Raw genomic sequence first — 17,224 nt, 5'->3', positions numbered from 1 at the left:
TGTGTAGTCCTCTTTTTAAATATTCAATAATTCCCACCAAGGATCCTCTTCCAGTCCTCCTTTTTTGTTGCTGGAATGCAAAGTGCATTCCAAATAAGGTCACTTGCAGTTTACAGTAGTTTCCCCTTCTGTGTCTCTGGACGTGTCACTAAAGTGCACCTAGCGCTGACCGTGGAATTCTCTAGTATGTATAGCATGCAATCAATCCAATAGCAGGTACATACTCCTTGTGAGTAACAACCAGTAGTAGCCAGAGATTAGAAATTTACTAGTTCTCAAAAAGAAATATAACAGGCAATATTGTGATACTGTGGGCACACACAATCAGTGGAAGAAATAAAAGATGCCCTCACAATGAAAGAGCTTAAACATGCTCAATGTGGTATAATCCCCATGAAGTGAATATTCGTAGACCCTATAGTGCACAATCACAACAACACATGTAACAGAAAAGAGACAATATAGTGTTCACCATATAAAAGTGGTGAAATATAATAGACTCTTACTCACACTTTATTGAGCAGTAGAGTCTGCTCAAAGTAGTCAGCTTTGGTGGTATGATCTCCACCGATTTAACATAATGCTGCCAAGTTGGGACTTTGTATTATCAACTGGTGACTGGTCTGAAATATTAACATGGAAGGAGAAATTACATTTTTGTCACGTAGAGAATACAAAGGTAATATCTGTTTATGGGCTTAGCTACACGCATTTGTCTAACCAAAATATAATCTACTGTATTATTAAGGAGATAAATTGCAAGCTGCTATTAGGGTCAACAAATATGCCTGTAGTGTCCAGAGCTATCCTTCCATCTTTCTGCCTGTTGGATTGTAGCACTGTAGTTTGACTTACAAAGGCTTCCATTCAGTATTTGAGAATCAGGGCTGCCATCATGCATACTCTTCAACATTTCCAATGGACAAAGAGCGACACTAATTTAATGGGGTGGGTGGGGTGGTGGAGTGGCCAGGGGTCGGGGAGAATTGTTTTGAGAAGTTTTAGGTCAATTACTAATAATGATTTATACAACTGAAATATAATTTAAAACAAGCAATATTTATCCAATTTACACAGACTGATTTCTAAACACATTTATTGTTGTTCAAAGACACATTAATGTGAGTTTTATTGCTGTGCAGCTCTGTTATACACTTAGACACACCAACAATTTGGAGCTCCTAGAAAAGAAGGACATTAGAATAGAAAACAAGGACAGAGGGATCTGGGCCCAAAATGGGGAATGTCCCTGCTAAATAGGGAAGGTTGGGAGTTATGCACCATGGGTATACAGGCAGCACTGCAGTATGGGGCCACTCAACCAAGGGGTGCACTTAGGCACTCTAATGCAATGCTGTCCAAGTAGGGAGATATTTCCCCCAACCAGACAGCAACATAGATCTCCATTGGAGCACGGCAACGTTCGGACTGAGTGTCTCCGGTAGTTTCAGTAAATTCTAAATACGCACAGAGCAAGATTAACCATATGCAATCCCAGATGGCTGCATAGGGACCAGGGCTCAAACAAGAGCCACGGAACCACAAATTTAGTTAGCCCCATTAGCCATCCATATGTGAAGAATGAAGGGAGGCGGGATCCAAACTGGTAATGGGCTCCATGGGATCTTGCATATTTAGTTTCATTTATAAACAGGGGTAATTGCTGTATTCCATTTGGACTCCGGTAGACATCTGGAATACGCTTTGTCGTTGTCAGTCGCCTCTTCTTAAACAACATGAACTTATAAGGATTAGTAATATTACCCATTTACCAACAACAACTTTAGATGCCTCCAATAACTGAGATTGCAGCATTTTAATTTAAAATCCAGACTGTCTTATCATTCAGGATTACACAACATACACTTTCTGTGCATTGAGCAATTTTGAAGCTGGATGTTGTCACATATTGCATACACTCATTTAGCTTCAAAGTTTTTTTTATAGTGCATAAATAAGGCAAACCATGTTTCTTTGACAGTTTGCGTTTCACTTAGCTCCGTGTTAAAAATTTAGGGTAATCGCATTAATTCCCCAGGACGTACCAGAAGAACTAGTGTCGTTGCTGGCTAAATGATTAAATATTATTATTTCTCCTGCCTGTAGGTAATGAATTTGAACGGCCATGGATTAGACAAATTTAAATATATTTTAAATACCTGGAATAATAACTGTTCCTCTTTCAACTAAGTAATCCCACTTAGAGTTGATAGCGATAATGTATAAAATGTAAGGAAGCTAAATATTGGAAAAGTTAAATGTCCCTTAATTTCCAAAGGGTCATTATTCATTGTTGGACCATTCATATTCATTACTCAGGTGGATACGTGCCAGAAACAGAAACAAGGCAAAGACAGCAGATGGTGCAATCACAATCCAGGTACCAAAAAATGGTAAGATTCCGTTTTGTTATCTTAGTGTTGTCTTTATTGATCACGCCTGAATTAATAAGATACAGTGAATATGAATCAGTGTACAGAGGAGCCTCATGGCAAATGAATGCATAGTGTTCCACCTGCTAGGGCTTTGAATTCCATCATGTTATATACGATGCTGTACAGTTGGAATGGCAGTTTTTCATCCATGATGGCTATTAGATCATAGTGAAGATCGATAAATGCATTGCTCAGTAAAAACATCAGTAAGAATCAATGAAGCAACCTTTTGCTTTTAAATTAGAGCTTTGTAAGTTATTTTACTCTCCAAAGACACCAAGGATAAGGGTTTTTCAAAATATAGGGGTAATGAGGGGGTTACCAAGATTGAGAAGGAGTGGCCTACTAGATACAAATGACATTTGTCAAGTCCAATGACACAGGAAGAAAGTGGGTGTAATGTGATGGGGTAAAAAGAGTTAGTTACTGCACGTGATATGTTTTTTTTTTTTTTTTGCCGCCCCCTGGAAAGTGCTGCCTAAGGCAGATGCCTTGTTTGTCTCGTGGCAAATACAGCGCTGACTATAGTTTTCCTTTAATGGATGTATAAGAGGTTAAGGTGATTGCTGGGTATGATGGGATTTTATAATTTTGTACACAGACAGAAATAGTACAGATGAAATTCCGAATTTCAGATATGATTAGCTTACTTTACTTACTTGATAACAGCATGAAGTAATGTCAAGGATTCCAATCCTCTCCTCCTGTGTGCAAAACTAAAATAAAGTCATTAAATATGTATCCTTGACTTTTTTCCATAGTCAATATACTAAAATAATCTTTGCAACAGTTTGTAAAATAAGTAATTACCAGGATCATTAAAGAATTGATTAGCTGTGAAATTTATCAATACACAAATAGCTCATTTAAAATAATAAAGGCTTAAATTCCCAAATGCTTATTCAATAAATGGTTTTATGGTCATCCTGGAAAAAAATAAGCGCATATTTTAGTAGCTTCAACAGTAATTGAAATGATCAATTATATGTATATATTAACAGCATTTTTTTGTACTAAATGTGGTAAATGTTAGGACTACAAACATTAGTGTTCCTAACTCTTTAGTACTCTTAAATGTCCCTGTCTCTATTTAAACAGAGGCCCCTCCCCCAGCCCCACCTTGTTTGCCATATAAAATAATAAATGTTAAATGTTTTACTTACCTTTTTCCACTGCTGAGGCTCACTCAGTGCTGCTTTCTTCTCCACCTCCCACAACGCCACAGAGGAGGCAAGGCCTCTTCCCATGATGTCCAATCCGATTCTCCTAAAAGAGGTGTGTGCAGTCAAACTTAGTAAAGCATTTACATGCACTAGATGAGGGTTTAACCCTGTAATGTAAACATTACAGTTTCTTCAGCAGGATAATAAGGATACCTTCAGCCAGACCACTTAATTGAGATGAAGTTTTCTAGGTGTGACAAACTCCCCTCTCCAAGTGAGTTTGCCATGAGCTCTTGGAGGAGCCTGCTTGCCAGCCTCCTGCCCACAGACAATGGGCCCTGCAGGGACACCTGTAAAAGACTACCAAACTTGTCAGACCGTTAGCACTGATTTCATGGAACTGTGCACGGTCGGTCAAAATTATGACTTCCATGAAAATCCTTAACCCCTGAACCGATCTGGGTGATTTTTGAATATGTTGGTGACCCAGATCGGGGCTATCAGGGGATGTAACTTGTGGGGTTTTATGTATTTTTAAGGCGCTTTTGGGGTTTTATAAAACTGTGTGCTTTTCTGTGCTTGGAGATAATTGGATTAGATTAGTACAGTTCCTGATCCAATTATCTCCCAAGCACAGAGGAGGGATTATCTGGTTATGTATGGGAGTGTCCTGGACCTGAGAGCCAATACAATGGTGTGTTTGTTTCTGCTGTAGTCTACTCTCAGGTCCAGGGGGAGTGCCCCTTGCATGGGGATTGTCATAAAAGGCCAATTGTGGCTGCCATTTAACATTCCAGCTTGTACTCCCAGAACTATGTGTTGTCTGGTTACTGGGAGGGGAAAGGGCTAATCACTGTTCCAGCTTGTTCCAGCTTGTTCCAGCTTGTTCCAGCATGGAGGATTCAACGGGGCAAGTCCTTCTAAGGACTAGAGCTCCCAGGACTGAGTGTTGTCCAGTGCCTGGGGGTGGATAGAGCGAATTCTAGCTTCGACTCCAGGAAAGAGCAGTTCCAGGACTGAGTGTCGTCCAGTGCCTGGGGGTTGCTAGAGCGAGTTTCCCAGGAGGGAGCTGTTCCAGGGCCCCAGTCAAGCCACAGTGACTGAGGACAAGAGTGGTGAGATTTGTCCCCTGTTCCAGCTAGGAAGCTTTCCTTGGTGGAGGTACAGGGAGCTCCGTTACACTAGGTAACTTTAATGATTTTCTTAACCAATTTTGTGTAATACTGAGCAATGATATGAGTGGGTCACTTACAATGCTGGTATAGTGTAATATTCAGTAGACTTCCCTTTAATGCTGCAGCGACTGTTTGATCAAAAAATGACTGTGTCCACGGGAATGTGCTTAAAGGGAAACTCCAGTGATGACAAGTGATGACATGTTGGATGAGAGCTTCCAATCCAAGTGTGCACTTTGACTATAGGTGTTTCCATTTCAATAGACAGATTCATATTGAATAATATATTTGTTTGTAGCTTCAGAAGGAAGACTACAAAAAGAAACAGAAAGCTGAGGAAGATGCCCAGATTCAAAAAATGAAAGACATTCAGAGGCAAAAGGTGTGTATTATAATAGAGAAAACAAGGGAAATTATTTTGAAAGACATATTCAATGTCGTGATAAGCCAGAGAACACTGTTTTAGCAATAGAAAATATTGGTTTTTTTAATGCAGAGATACGAAGAAATGCCATAAATGCTACAAAATTAATCACATGATCAAAACAAGTAACACTCTCTATTTCTGTTTCTATCTTGACTTGTACCAGTTAATTAAAATACATCAGTTAATTCGAATGGAAAACGCTAACTATGAAGATAATGGCTAAATTGTATTTGAAAATATTCATACAACAGGTAGCAAGTCCACTATAATGTTTTATACAGTTCCAAATGGCAATTTCCATCCATATGTTATGCAAACATACTCTTAACTATAGAAAAATATATACTTTGGTTTTCACATCAACTTGTTCTGTACTTGAATGTGGGGACCACTGCCAGCCATAAGTCACAATCTAAAAGGGGAGTTGTCACTGCCAGAATAGCTTGCTGGTTCTACTTAAGAATTTTAGACCACTTTTTACAACAGAACATTATGAAAACTCCCCCCTTCCATTTTCCAATTATAAGTTTTCTACAGAATGCACAGCTTCTACGTATTGACCATCCTGGGAAAACCAGCTGTCTTTATGGTCAATGTGACATAATCATAGCTCATTAGCATATATCCCACTCAACTAAGAAGATACCTAGTCCTGGCACCAGAGAGAGGCTATTACCCTCTATGTTTTTCATATATGGTATTCCCAGCTGAAGGATGATCATACATTTTGTTTAGATATAAAATTGATACAAATATTTTAAAAAACTAATATTACTGAAAGTTATGTTTTTGTTTTTTTTAAGCCTTACATCTTGGCTGAAACATGCCTATGCTTTGCATTTCGTCACTTTGTTTCGTGTAGAAGTTCAAAGCCAAAACGGTTAAACCTGTCCACATTAGACGCAGTAATAGTTTGTACATCATAACTAGATACCTTTTTTTGTCAATCATTTTTTATTGAGATTTTCCAAGTTATCAACAGTATTACATAGCTTCATTGACGAACATAACTCCGTGTTTAACAAGTGCTAGCATGTTTACTCCGAGTATGCAGATGCAACAGTGATAGGGAACGTATCCCGGGAAAACAAGTTGAGCTAAGTCTTCCTATCCTTTGGAGCGTGCTAATCTTGGTTTGGTGTCTATCTGGCCTCAATTTCGTACACCTTTGGTTGGTGCTATGTGGTCCATCTCCCCCTATTGTCGGCTTAGCTAGTCTCAACCTTGCTAGGTTATCTCCTTAGTACTCTAATGCCTATGTCAAGCAAGCCTTTTGTCTGGCCCTGTCCGTGTGGAATTTTCTGGGTTTTACAGCGTTCTGGCCTCTGTACCATGTGGAGCGTGTAGATTCGAGAGCTCATTAGTGGGGGGGTATTTGTCGCCCCCAGTGAGTCATGTATAAGTGGGGCTCCGTGTTGAGTTGGTTTACTGTGTTCTTGGGTCTGTGTTTGTCTTAGAGCCCATGTCTGGGTGACTTCTGGTTCCTGTGCCTACGTGTGTTTCTACTTGTCGTCAACTGCAATGTTGGCCTGTCAGTGTGATGGTGTAACGAGTATATACCCCTACACGCAGGATCCAGCCTAACAGAAGACAGTACAGAGGAGAGATACGTCTACCGGACCTTAGAGTGGCCGGACTCGACGTAATAGGATAAGACAGAGTCAGGAACGATCCGAGGTCAAGGGCACAAAGAGACAGCGTAAACGAAAACTAGCCGGGGACTGGTACACAGGAATCAGCAAGCCGGCAAACAGTACAGAATAGGATAAAGCGAAAACGAAGTCAGAATACAAAGCCAAGGTCAAATACGGAGAAACACAACTGAACACAACAAGCACTAAAGGGAACTGTAGCAGAAACCACGATAGGGCAAGGAACTAAGGGAAAAGGGTAAGTATAAGTAGCCTTCAAACTAATGTGATTGGCTCCTGTCACTTCCACTCCCCCAACAGGTAAGTGTATGGGGTGATTGGCATGACAGGAGCCAATGGGAGCCTTTTTGCAATTTAGGCTCCCACTGTCTCTTTAAGAGCGCGCCCGAGATTCGCGGCGCGCTCTTAGCTGCAGGCGGGACACGTGACCGCTTCCCGCGGTCACTGCCCGCCTTCCTGTCTGAACAGTCGGACGAGCCGCGCGCGGCTCGTGCAGCCGCAGGACCGCGCGCGGCTTGAAGAGAGGACCGCGTCCGGCCCCCGGATAAGGTAAGTACCGCTACAGTACCCCCCCTGAGGACACGCCCTCCGGGCGGGCAGGACCAGGCCTGGCAGGAAAACGCGAATGGAAAGAACGTACAAGGCGGGGAGCATGAACAGCATCCGCAGAAATCCAACTGCGCTCCTCAGGCCCATAACCCTTCCAATGTACCAAGTACTGAAGCCGACCCCTAAGAAAACGAGAGTCAATAACAGCAGATACTTCGAACTCCTCATGACCCTCCACAGAGACAGGAGGGGGAGGGGGAGTATGCCGGGTATAGCGGTTGCGTACGTAAGGCTTCAACAAAGAGGTGTGAAATACATTGGGTATACGCAGATTCTTAGGCAGACCCAAGGCATAAGAAACGGGATTAACCTTATGTATAATGCGATAAGGACCAATGAAGCGGGGAGCCAATTTCATAGAAGGCACCCGGAGGCGAATATTCCGTGTGGAAAGCAAAACCCTGTCCCCCACAACATAGGAAGGAGCCGCTCTGCGATGCTTGTCAGCCTGAGCCTTCTGGCGGGCAGCAGAGTCCACCAAAGAACGCTGAACCTGCTCCCAAGTACTACGCATACCAGCCAAATGCTCATCCAGAACTGGCATGCCCTGAGAGGAGAATGCAGCCGGAAGAACAACGGGATGCTGGCCATAGACAACGTAAAAAGGGCTTTTGCCGGAAGAATCATGAGTGGCATTATTCCGAGCAAATTCAGCCCAAGGAAGCAGGTCAGACCAATTGTCCTGATGGTGAGACACAAAACAACGGAGGTACTGCTCAAGAGACTGGTTGGCACGTTCAGCAGCTCCATTAGACTGGGGATGGTAAGCGGAAGAAAATGAGAGGGAAATACCCATCTCCGAACAAAAGGCTTTCCAGAACCTGGAAATAAATTGGCTACCCCTATCGGATACAATAGATAAGGGAATACCATGTAATCGAAACACTTCTCTAGCGAAGATAAGAGCCAATTCCTTGGAAGTGGGCAACTTGCGAAGAGACACAAAGTGAGCCATTTTGGAAAACCGATCTACTATCATTAGGATGACCGTGTTACCATTCGAAGGGGGTAATTCAACAATAAAATCCATTGATAGATTAGACCAAGGTCTCTCGGGAACGGGCAACGGATGCAACAGCCCACAAGGAACTCTACGAGAGGTTTTCATACATGCACAAGTAGTACAAGCACTTATATAGTCAGTAACATCCTTACGTAAGGTATCCCACCAGAAATACCGAGAAACGGCTGACACTGTTTTGGAAATACCAGGATGTCCAGCAGTCTTAGTATCGTGATAAAGTGACAGAATATCCCGTCTCTCGGGAATGTCAACGAACAATTTATCATTAGGCCTCTCGCTGGGTGCCATGCCTTGTTTCGCTTGTATGGCCTGCAAGAGGGACGAGGAAATAGACAATATAGTAGTTGCTATTATCCTGTCTGGGGGAATGACAGGAGTGACATCAATCTCCTGTTTGTCAATAGTCTCGAATTGTCTGGACAGAGCGTCCGCTTTGGTGTTCCGGTCACCTGGCCTATAGGTGATTATATAATTAAAATGAGACAAGAACAGTGACCACCTAGCCTGCCTTGAAGACAATCTTTTAGCTTCGCTAAGGTAGGATAGGTTCTTGTGATCTGTAAATATGAGAATAGGATCCTTAGTTCCTTCTAGCAAATGTCTCCATTCTTTGAGTGCTAAAATGATAGCAAGGAGTTCGCGATTACCCACATCATAATTCCTCTCTGCCTTGGACATTTGTTTAGAAAAGAAGCCACAAGGATGCAATGGCTTGTCAGGAGACTCTCTTTGGGATAAGACAGCACCTACCCCTATATCGGAAGCATCAACCTCAAGTATATATGGCAATGAGGGGACAGGATGCTGTAAAATAGGGGCAGAGGCGAACGTAGTTTTAAGAAAGTCAAAAGCCTGAAGTGCCTCAGTAGACCAGACACGTGTATTGCCATCCTTTTTAGTCATACGAGTAATAGGCGCTACTATAGACGAAAAACCTTTGATAAAACGTCTATAATAATTAGAGAAACCCAGAAAACGCTGGATGGCTTTCAGACCTTGCGGCAGAGGCCATTCTATGACTGCAGCGAGCTTCTGGGGATCCATCCGAAAACCCTCGGCGGAAATCAAATACCCTAAAAACTGGACCTCGGACTGGTCGAATAGACATTTTTCTAATTTGCAATAAAGACCATTAGCAAGAAGGGTCTTCAGAACTGTTGTAACATGTCTGTGATGAGCGTGAATGTCAGTAGAATATATTAAAATGTCATCCAAGTACACAATAACAAATGAGTGAATAAAGTCCCTTAAGACATCATTAATAAATTCTTGGAACACTGCTGGGGCATTGCAAAGCCCAAATGGCATGACGGTATACTCATAATGACCTGACCGAGTGTTAAAGGCTGTCTTCCATTCGTGGTCCTTTTTAATACGTATCAAATTGTATGCTCCTCTAAGATCTAATTTGGTGAATACCGTAGCATGTTTGAGCCTGTCAAACAATTCTGTTATTAGAGGTATAGGGTAAGCATTTTTGATGGTGATCTTGTTAAGACCTCTATAATCAATGCAAGGTCTTAAATCACCTTCTTTCTTTGATACAAAGAAGAACCCCGCTCCAGCCGGAGAGGAGGATCTTCTAATAAATCCCTTGTCTAATGACTCTTTAATGTACTCCTCCATGACACGGTTTTCTTGAACCGATAGGGGGTACACCCTGCCCTTAGGAGGTATAGTACCAGGCAACAAATCAATAGCACAATCGTAGGGTCTGTGAGGCGGTAATTTGTCAGCCTCTCTTTTATCAAAGACAGTCTTTAAAGTTAAATACTGAGAGGGTATTGTCGTAGATAAAGGAGGAACAGTAGGAACGTTAATAGAATTCACAGGCGTGACTTCAATAGTACATGACTCATGGCAGGCTTCACTCCATGATTTTATCTGCCCTGTCTCCCAGTCAAAAATGGGATTGTGGGCACGTAACCATGGATACCCTAACACCAACTGTGAAGAGGGAGAGGTGATGACCTGGAACCGAATGGTTTCATAGTGTAGAACCCCTGTGTACATGTGTAGCGGTGCAGTCTCGTGAGTAACAACAGGAGATATCAATGGTCTACCATCTATGGCCTCAACGGCCAAGGGTATCTCCTTCTCTCTGATGGGAATATTGTTTCTCTTTACAAAACCAGAGTCTATAAAGTTCTCGGCTGCCCCAGAATCAACCAGGGCGTCTATGTTTTCAACTATACAACTCTCTCCCATATGTAAAGAAACAGGGAGAAGCAGTCGGTTAGGAGGCAATGTAGGAGACTTAGAAATCACACCCAAGGCCAGTCCCCTATAAGGTCTTAGGTGCGAGAGTTTTCCGGGAGCAGAGGACACTCCTTTACCATATGGTCTCTCTTACCACAATATAGGCAGAGTCCCTCCCTTCTCCTATGTAATTTCTCAGTATCTGAGAGTTTGGCAACCCCTAATTGCATAGGTTCCTCTTCAGATACTTTAACACTCTCCGGTATATTAACTCTGGGTTGAATAGGTGTAACAAAACGTCTATTCCTGTTCTTAGTATAGAGCCTGTCACGAATCCTATTATCTATATCGATGAGGTAGTCAATAAGGTCCTCTAAGGCAATAGGAAGCTCCTTAGCTGCTACCTCATCCAATATAGAGTCTGATAAACCTTCCATGAAGGCCGTAGTTAACCCATTATTGGTCCAATCGACCTGTGAGGCAAGGGTACGAAACTGTATAGCGTAATCAGCCACAGACCTAGAACCCTGTTTAACCCTCATTAATGCTCTAGCGGCATTCTTAGACCTTTTCATAGTATCAAAAGTTCTGCGAAAAGCTGTTAGGAAACTGTGAAAGTTATGCACCATAGGTCCATTAGCCTCCCAAATAGGGTTTGCCCATTCAAGTGCTTTGTCGGTAAGTTGGTGCATAAAGAACCCAACTTTAGACCTCTCTGTGGGAAATGAACGTGGATACATTTCAAAATGAAACTCTATTTGGTTAATGAACCCTCTGCATGTCTTAGAATCCCCTCCATACCTAGGAGGAGGCGTTAAATGTGCTGTAGCGTTAGGCATAGTCGATACTTCAGGAAGCATGGGTGCAGGAGGGTTAGGTGCGGTTGCTGGAATGGTTCTAGCTAAGAGCGTCTGGAGAGCCTGAGCTATTTGATCCATACGGTGATCCTGCTCTACAAATCTAGCCTCATGGGTCGCCATCTGTTGAGCTAAATCTGCGGGGTCCATGGCCCTATCGTAATGTAACGAGTATATACCCCTACACGCAGGATCCAGCCTAACAGAAGACAGTACAGAGGAGAGATACGTCTACCGGACCTTAGAGTGGCCGGACTCGACGTAATAGGATAAGACAGAGTCAGGAACGATCCGAGGTCAAGGGCACAAAGAGACAGCGTAAACGAAAACTAGCCGGGGACTGGTACACAGGAATCAGCAAGCCGGCAAACAGTACAGAATAGGATAAAGCGAAAACGAAGTCAGAATACAAAGCCAAGGTCAAATACGGAGAAACACAACTGAACACAACAAGCACTAAAGGGAACTGTAGCAGAAACCACGATAGGGCAAGGAACTAAGGGAAAAGGGTAAGTATAAGTAGCCTTCAAACTAATGTGATTGGCTCCTGTCACTTCCACTCCCCCAACAGGTAAGTGTATGGGGTGATTGGCATGACAGGAGCCAATGGGAGCCTTTTTGCAATTTAGGCTCCCACTGTCTCTTTAAGAGCGCGCCCGAGATTCGCGGCGCGCTCTTAGCTGCAGGCGGGACACGTGACCGCTTCCCGCGGTCACTGCCCGCCTTCCTGTCTGAACAGTCGGACGAGCCGCGCGCGGCTCGTGCAGCCGCAGGACCGCGCGCGGCTTGAAGAGAGGACCGCGTCCGGCCCCCGGATAAGGTAAGTACCGCTACAGATGGGTGCCGGTCATGTTCTGTTCGGCCGGTATTTGGCTCTCATCTGTATCCGACCTCAGTGTCGTTTGTCTGTCTAGCCTTGCTCACCGCCCTGTGATGTGGGGAGAGACGGGATTGTCGGGTAGGGGGTGGTAAGGAGGGAGGTGGGGAGGGGGGTAGGGTAGAATCAGGTAAGGGTGGGGGTCCGATGCCCGGGTGAGGTCTCACTGAATTTTTGCGATTCCCATGACCTATCGACACGGGGTATGTATCGGCGTGTCTATGCGTCCCGAACTAGCCTCCCCGGGCCACGTGCCTGTCCCATGTATATTTAAGCGATTCCCGTAGAGATGTAAGGCCTCCAGGGGTACCATTTTAGTGCGCATTTGTCCGAGTGTCTCTGCAGGGAGGCCGTCATTATCTCCATGTCATATGTTCTCAACGCCTTCGCGGCATTCAACAAGTGGATGGTAAGGGAGTGTTTGTATTTCTGCGTGGGGATGGGTGTATGGTGTAAGAGCATCGTCATGGGTTGTAGGGGGAGGTCGTCCCCAGTGATTTTTGTATTGATCAGCTGCCAGTATGTCGTTATGCGTGGACATGACCACCAGATATGTAGGCTTGTTCCCAGGGCCATGCCGCATCTCCAGCATTCGCCCGTATTGGCTCCGTCGATGTGTCTAAGGGTGTCAGGCGTTCGATACCAATGTGACAGCAATTTGTAACTGGTCTCTTGAATCTTTGAACTGTTACAGCATTTGTGGGTTAGGAGGACTATCTTGTCCCATTCCTGATCTGAGAGTTGTGTACCGGTCTCCCGTTCCCACTTGCTCATGTATCCCAGGGGGCTGGTGTCCATGGCCCCTCGTAGAGTCCCATACAGGAGTGACACCCCATGTTCAATGTGTCTCCTACTCGTACATAGCCGTTCAAAATCCGAGAGTTGCCTATGAAGGTGGTCATTACCGGCTAGTCTGGCAACATAAGTCTGCAACTGGTGGCAACAAAATTTATCTAACTGGGTGGGTTGCGAGTCCCCCAACAGGTCGGGTAGTGGCCGAAGCGCTCCCCCTGAGCACCACTGACCCACGTACTGCCAATCCGTCTGTTGGAAGTTCCCAAAGGCCGTTGGGGGAAGGCCCCCAGCCAGGTTCGGGTTGTGCGTGATAGGGGTCAGTGGGTTCGGTGAGGTTGTTAACTGTTGGGTGTAACGGAGTTGCACCAGGTTTTGAGTGTCGCGTCTATCATGGGGTTGTCTGTGCGTAGCTCTGTGAATGTGGTGCCCCCCCAGCCACAGTCTCAAGGGAATCCTGCCCTGTGTTTGCTGTAGTTCCATGGTCACCCAGTGTTTCGGGCTTGAGCTGTCTATGGACATCATCTTCGTTCCGCATTATCGGCATAGCTTCCGACTTACCAAGGTTGAGTTTCAGATTGGATACTTGGCGGAATCCGTGGAATGCCTGTAGCAGGTTGGGTACCGAGATCAAGGGCTGTTCCAGAAAGATCATATCATCGACGTAGGCCGCTACCTTATGTTCCTCCGTGCCCACTCGAACCCCTGTTATTCCCCCATCCCATCTGACCACCTGCAAGAATGGTTCCAGGGTGAGGGCAAACAGGAGGGGGGACATGGGTCAACCCTGGCGGGTCCCATTGCATATTGGGAACGGTTTTGTTAGGACTCCATTCACGCGTATCTGGGCAGTCGGCGTAGTGTACAGGGCCGAGATCCATGAGCGCATGTATGTGCCAAAGCCCAGGTACCGCAGCGTTTCATTCAGGTATACCCAGTCCACCCGATCGAACGCCTTTTCCCTGGACCTTGCGCTATGGATACTGTTCAGCGCCCGTATGGTATCATCTCTGGCTTCCCTGCCCGGGATGAAGCCGACCTGATCCGGATATCCTCAGTGAAAGAGCCTTCGTGAACAATTTTAGGTCGGCATTCAGCAGCGAAATCGGCCTGTAGCTAGCACAATTAGATGGATATTTCCCTTCCTTGGGGATCACCGTGACTATGGCCGCCAGGGTGTCTGTGGGGAACGTTCCACCCTCCCGTATGGCATTTAGGCTCGCCAGAAGTCTTGGCAGGAGCACTTCTCGGTATGTCCGTAGGTATGTCAGGGGGAGGCCATCTGGGCCTGGTGCTCGATGTGGTTTCGATTTCTTCAGTGCCGCCGTTAGTTCCTACAAGGTCAGGGGACTGTCAAGTTCTTCCACGAGTTCTGGTGTGAGTTTACGAGTGACGTGTTGTGCCAGGTAGTCCGTGACTTGTCGGTGATGTGTTTGGGCTGCAGCTCCATGTTGGGCTTGTGACTGGTTGTACAGGTCCATGTAATAAGCCCTGAATGCTTCCAGGATGCCCTCTGGCATTCCAGTGGTTCGTCCGTTTTGTGTGCTTATCTTGTGTATGTGTTGGGATCTTCGTTTCTCCTGGAGCATTTTTGCCAGGAGTCTGCCACTCTTGTTGGAGTGCTCGTAAAAGAACCTTGCGGATTTCCGCAAGGTGTGCAGCAGGCCCTGGGATAGGAGGTCCGCGAGTGCCCTGCGGGCTTCTGTGAGTTGTAAATAGACGTTGTCATCCAGTGTATGTTTGTGTGAGTTTTCTAGTTCAGCTATCCTTTTCATTAGGTCAGAGATTCCACGCGCTCTGTTTTTCCTGCGTTGTGTGCCAATGGATATGAAGTGTCCCTGAATAACACATTTATGAGCCTCCCATAACGTCAGTGGGGACATGTCTGCGGTGTCATTTGCTTCAAAGTAGTTTGTGATAATCTGTTGGGCGGATGTGCTGGCCTCCAGGTCTTCCAGCAAAGACTCATTAAGTCTCCACTGGCGTTCCGCGGGCTTAAACAACGGGGATTTCATCCGTAGTAGAACCGGTGCATGGTCGGATTGATGTATTATTCCTATTTTTGCCTCTTGGAGAAGGGACAGATACTTTCCTGGGGCAAGAATAGGTAATCTATTCTGCTGTATTGTTTGTGTACCGATGAGTAGTAGGAGAAATCCCTGTCATCCGGGTGGGTCACTCTCCAACAATCTACTAACCCAGTCCTGGTCAGGGATCGTCGTATCGAGCGCAGACAGTGCGCTGGGATCGTGCTTGTGCCTTGCGAGGAGTCCAGGCTTGGGTTCATTGGGGCGTTGAGGTCTCCGGCCAGCACCAAGAGGCCTTCTCTGAACCTGTCAAGCCTGGTTAGGGTCCTAGCAAGAAAGGTGTGCTGTCTACGATTGGGGCTATATATGCATGCGAGAGTATAGGGGACGTCCACAATGGAGCCCTTGAGGAAGATATACTGTCCGCCTGGGTCTATGAGTGTCTCTTGTCGGAACGGTACCGTGTGTGCGAAAAGGATCGCCACTCCTGTCTTCTTTGCGTCTGGGTGGTTAGCATAGTAACCCTGTGGGAAGCACCTATTCTCGAGTTTCGGTGCGTCTCTACCTCTAAAATGCGTCTCCTGCAGGAATGCTACGAACACCCTTTCCGCCCAAAGCCTATGTAATAGCTGTGCGCGTTTCTCGGGTAAATTAAGACCCCTGATGTTGTGGGACCACAAGTTATGCTGCGCCGGTCTAAAAATTGCCATGTCCTCCTGGTGTGGGCCCCCCACCCGGGTTTAACGGGGGAATGGGAGAGGGTATGCCCTCTCGAATGGGGGTGGTTGTCTTCAGGAAAGAGGGGGAGAGGGAAGTTGGTGGGGTGTTTAACTGTCCGGTTTTGGACAAGTCAGTTGGGGAACTAGTAGCAACTTCGAACCTCAGTCAGGTAAAATCGTTCGGGGGTCCTTTAACAGCGACCTCTCCGAGTTCCGACCAGTATTTACAGTGCAGGTCAGTTGCGCGGGGTGCAGGGAAGGCCACCTACGGTGTCAATCGCCCTCTCGTGTAGGTGATGTTATTAGCGGGCTCCTTCAGCTCCCAACCCGCTGGGTGCGTCAGCGAGTGAGCTAGTTCCCGGTGTTCCTCCCTGATCTGTGCTGTGTGGGGTAAACTCCCCGGGCCAGGTCGCCCCCCGGGCCCTATGTGTTAATCGGTTCATGCTCTGAGTGTGGGGATCCTCGTCTTGTCTGGTCCGTCTAGCTATGTTTAGGTCTCTTGTCAGTGCTTATTCCCCTTTCGCAGGGGCCTACCCTTCCTCTATACGTCTCCTCAGGCTAGTATAGGTGTGCAACGTAATGGGGCAGTCCCAGCCTCCCGGACCCCCTCCGTAGGTTGTCTCTGGTGCGGGACCCGTAAATTATAACACGTTTAAACAGTTACATAACTTCAAACATAGTAGGTCACTTTGCATTGCAAACTTAGTAACTGGATATCTTTTTATGTATATATCTATTGGGCCTGCACCCATGTGAAGCTCTTGGTTTTATGGGTGTCCTCCAAGATCGTCGAGCAACCATTTGAGGTTGGCCAGTACAAGAACTTGTTATCTTATGAGAGACATCATTTGATTCTAACTACTTATAAATGATATTAATACATTTTTTACTTTTTACTTATTTTTTGTCATGTGGGATGTGAGGTCCTGTCTACATTCAGTCAGTACATAGATATTTTTAAAGGTTGGAACTTTAAAATCTGTTTTAAATTATTGGCACCGCACCTAACACCATCAGACTCTCCCCTAGTCTAAAAATTGACTTAAAACCCATCTCTTTTGGAAAGCTTTTGGCCTCCCAGAGTAACCTCTACCTCTACCTTGTCTCTTTCTCTCTCCTAAAGGGCATCAATTTACGCTCTCTCTTCCCGCTCTGCTTCACTCCCACCTTGTTTGACTGCTATTCTCCTGACCTATTGTGTTTTATACCCCATCTCCTATAGACTGTAAGCTCGTTTGAGCAGGGCCCTCTTCAACCTATTGTTCCTG

General features: G+C 45.4%; 1 protein-coding gene across 1 annotated transcript in view; it reads left to right on the top strand.

Moving 5' to 3' along the window:
- Nucleotides 1-17,224, top strand: part of EPSTI1 (epithelial stromal interaction 1) — a 67,904-nt gene that overhangs the window by 12,970 nt on the left and 37,710 nt on the right. Inside the window, exons 4-5 of the mRNA XM_063444706.1 lie at nucleotides 2,320-2,393; nucleotides 5,072-5,155. Of these exons, the coding sequence (XP_063300776.1) occupies nucleotides 2,320-2,393; nucleotides 5,072-5,155 (158 nt within the window). The remainder of the gene's footprint in view (nucleotides 1-2,319; nucleotides 2,394-5,071; nucleotides 5,156-17,224) is intronic.

The sequence above is a fragment of the Pelobates fuscus genome, chromosome 1 (genome assembly GCF_036172605.1).
Source record: "Pelobates fuscus isolate aPelFus1 chromosome 1, aPelFus1.pri, whole genome shotgun sequence".
NCBI classification, from domain to species: domain Eukaryota; kingdom Metazoa; phylum Chordata; class Amphibia; order Anura; family Pelobatidae; genus Pelobates; species Pelobates fuscus.
This window is presented reverse-complemented; position numbering and strand designations above follow the sequence as displayed.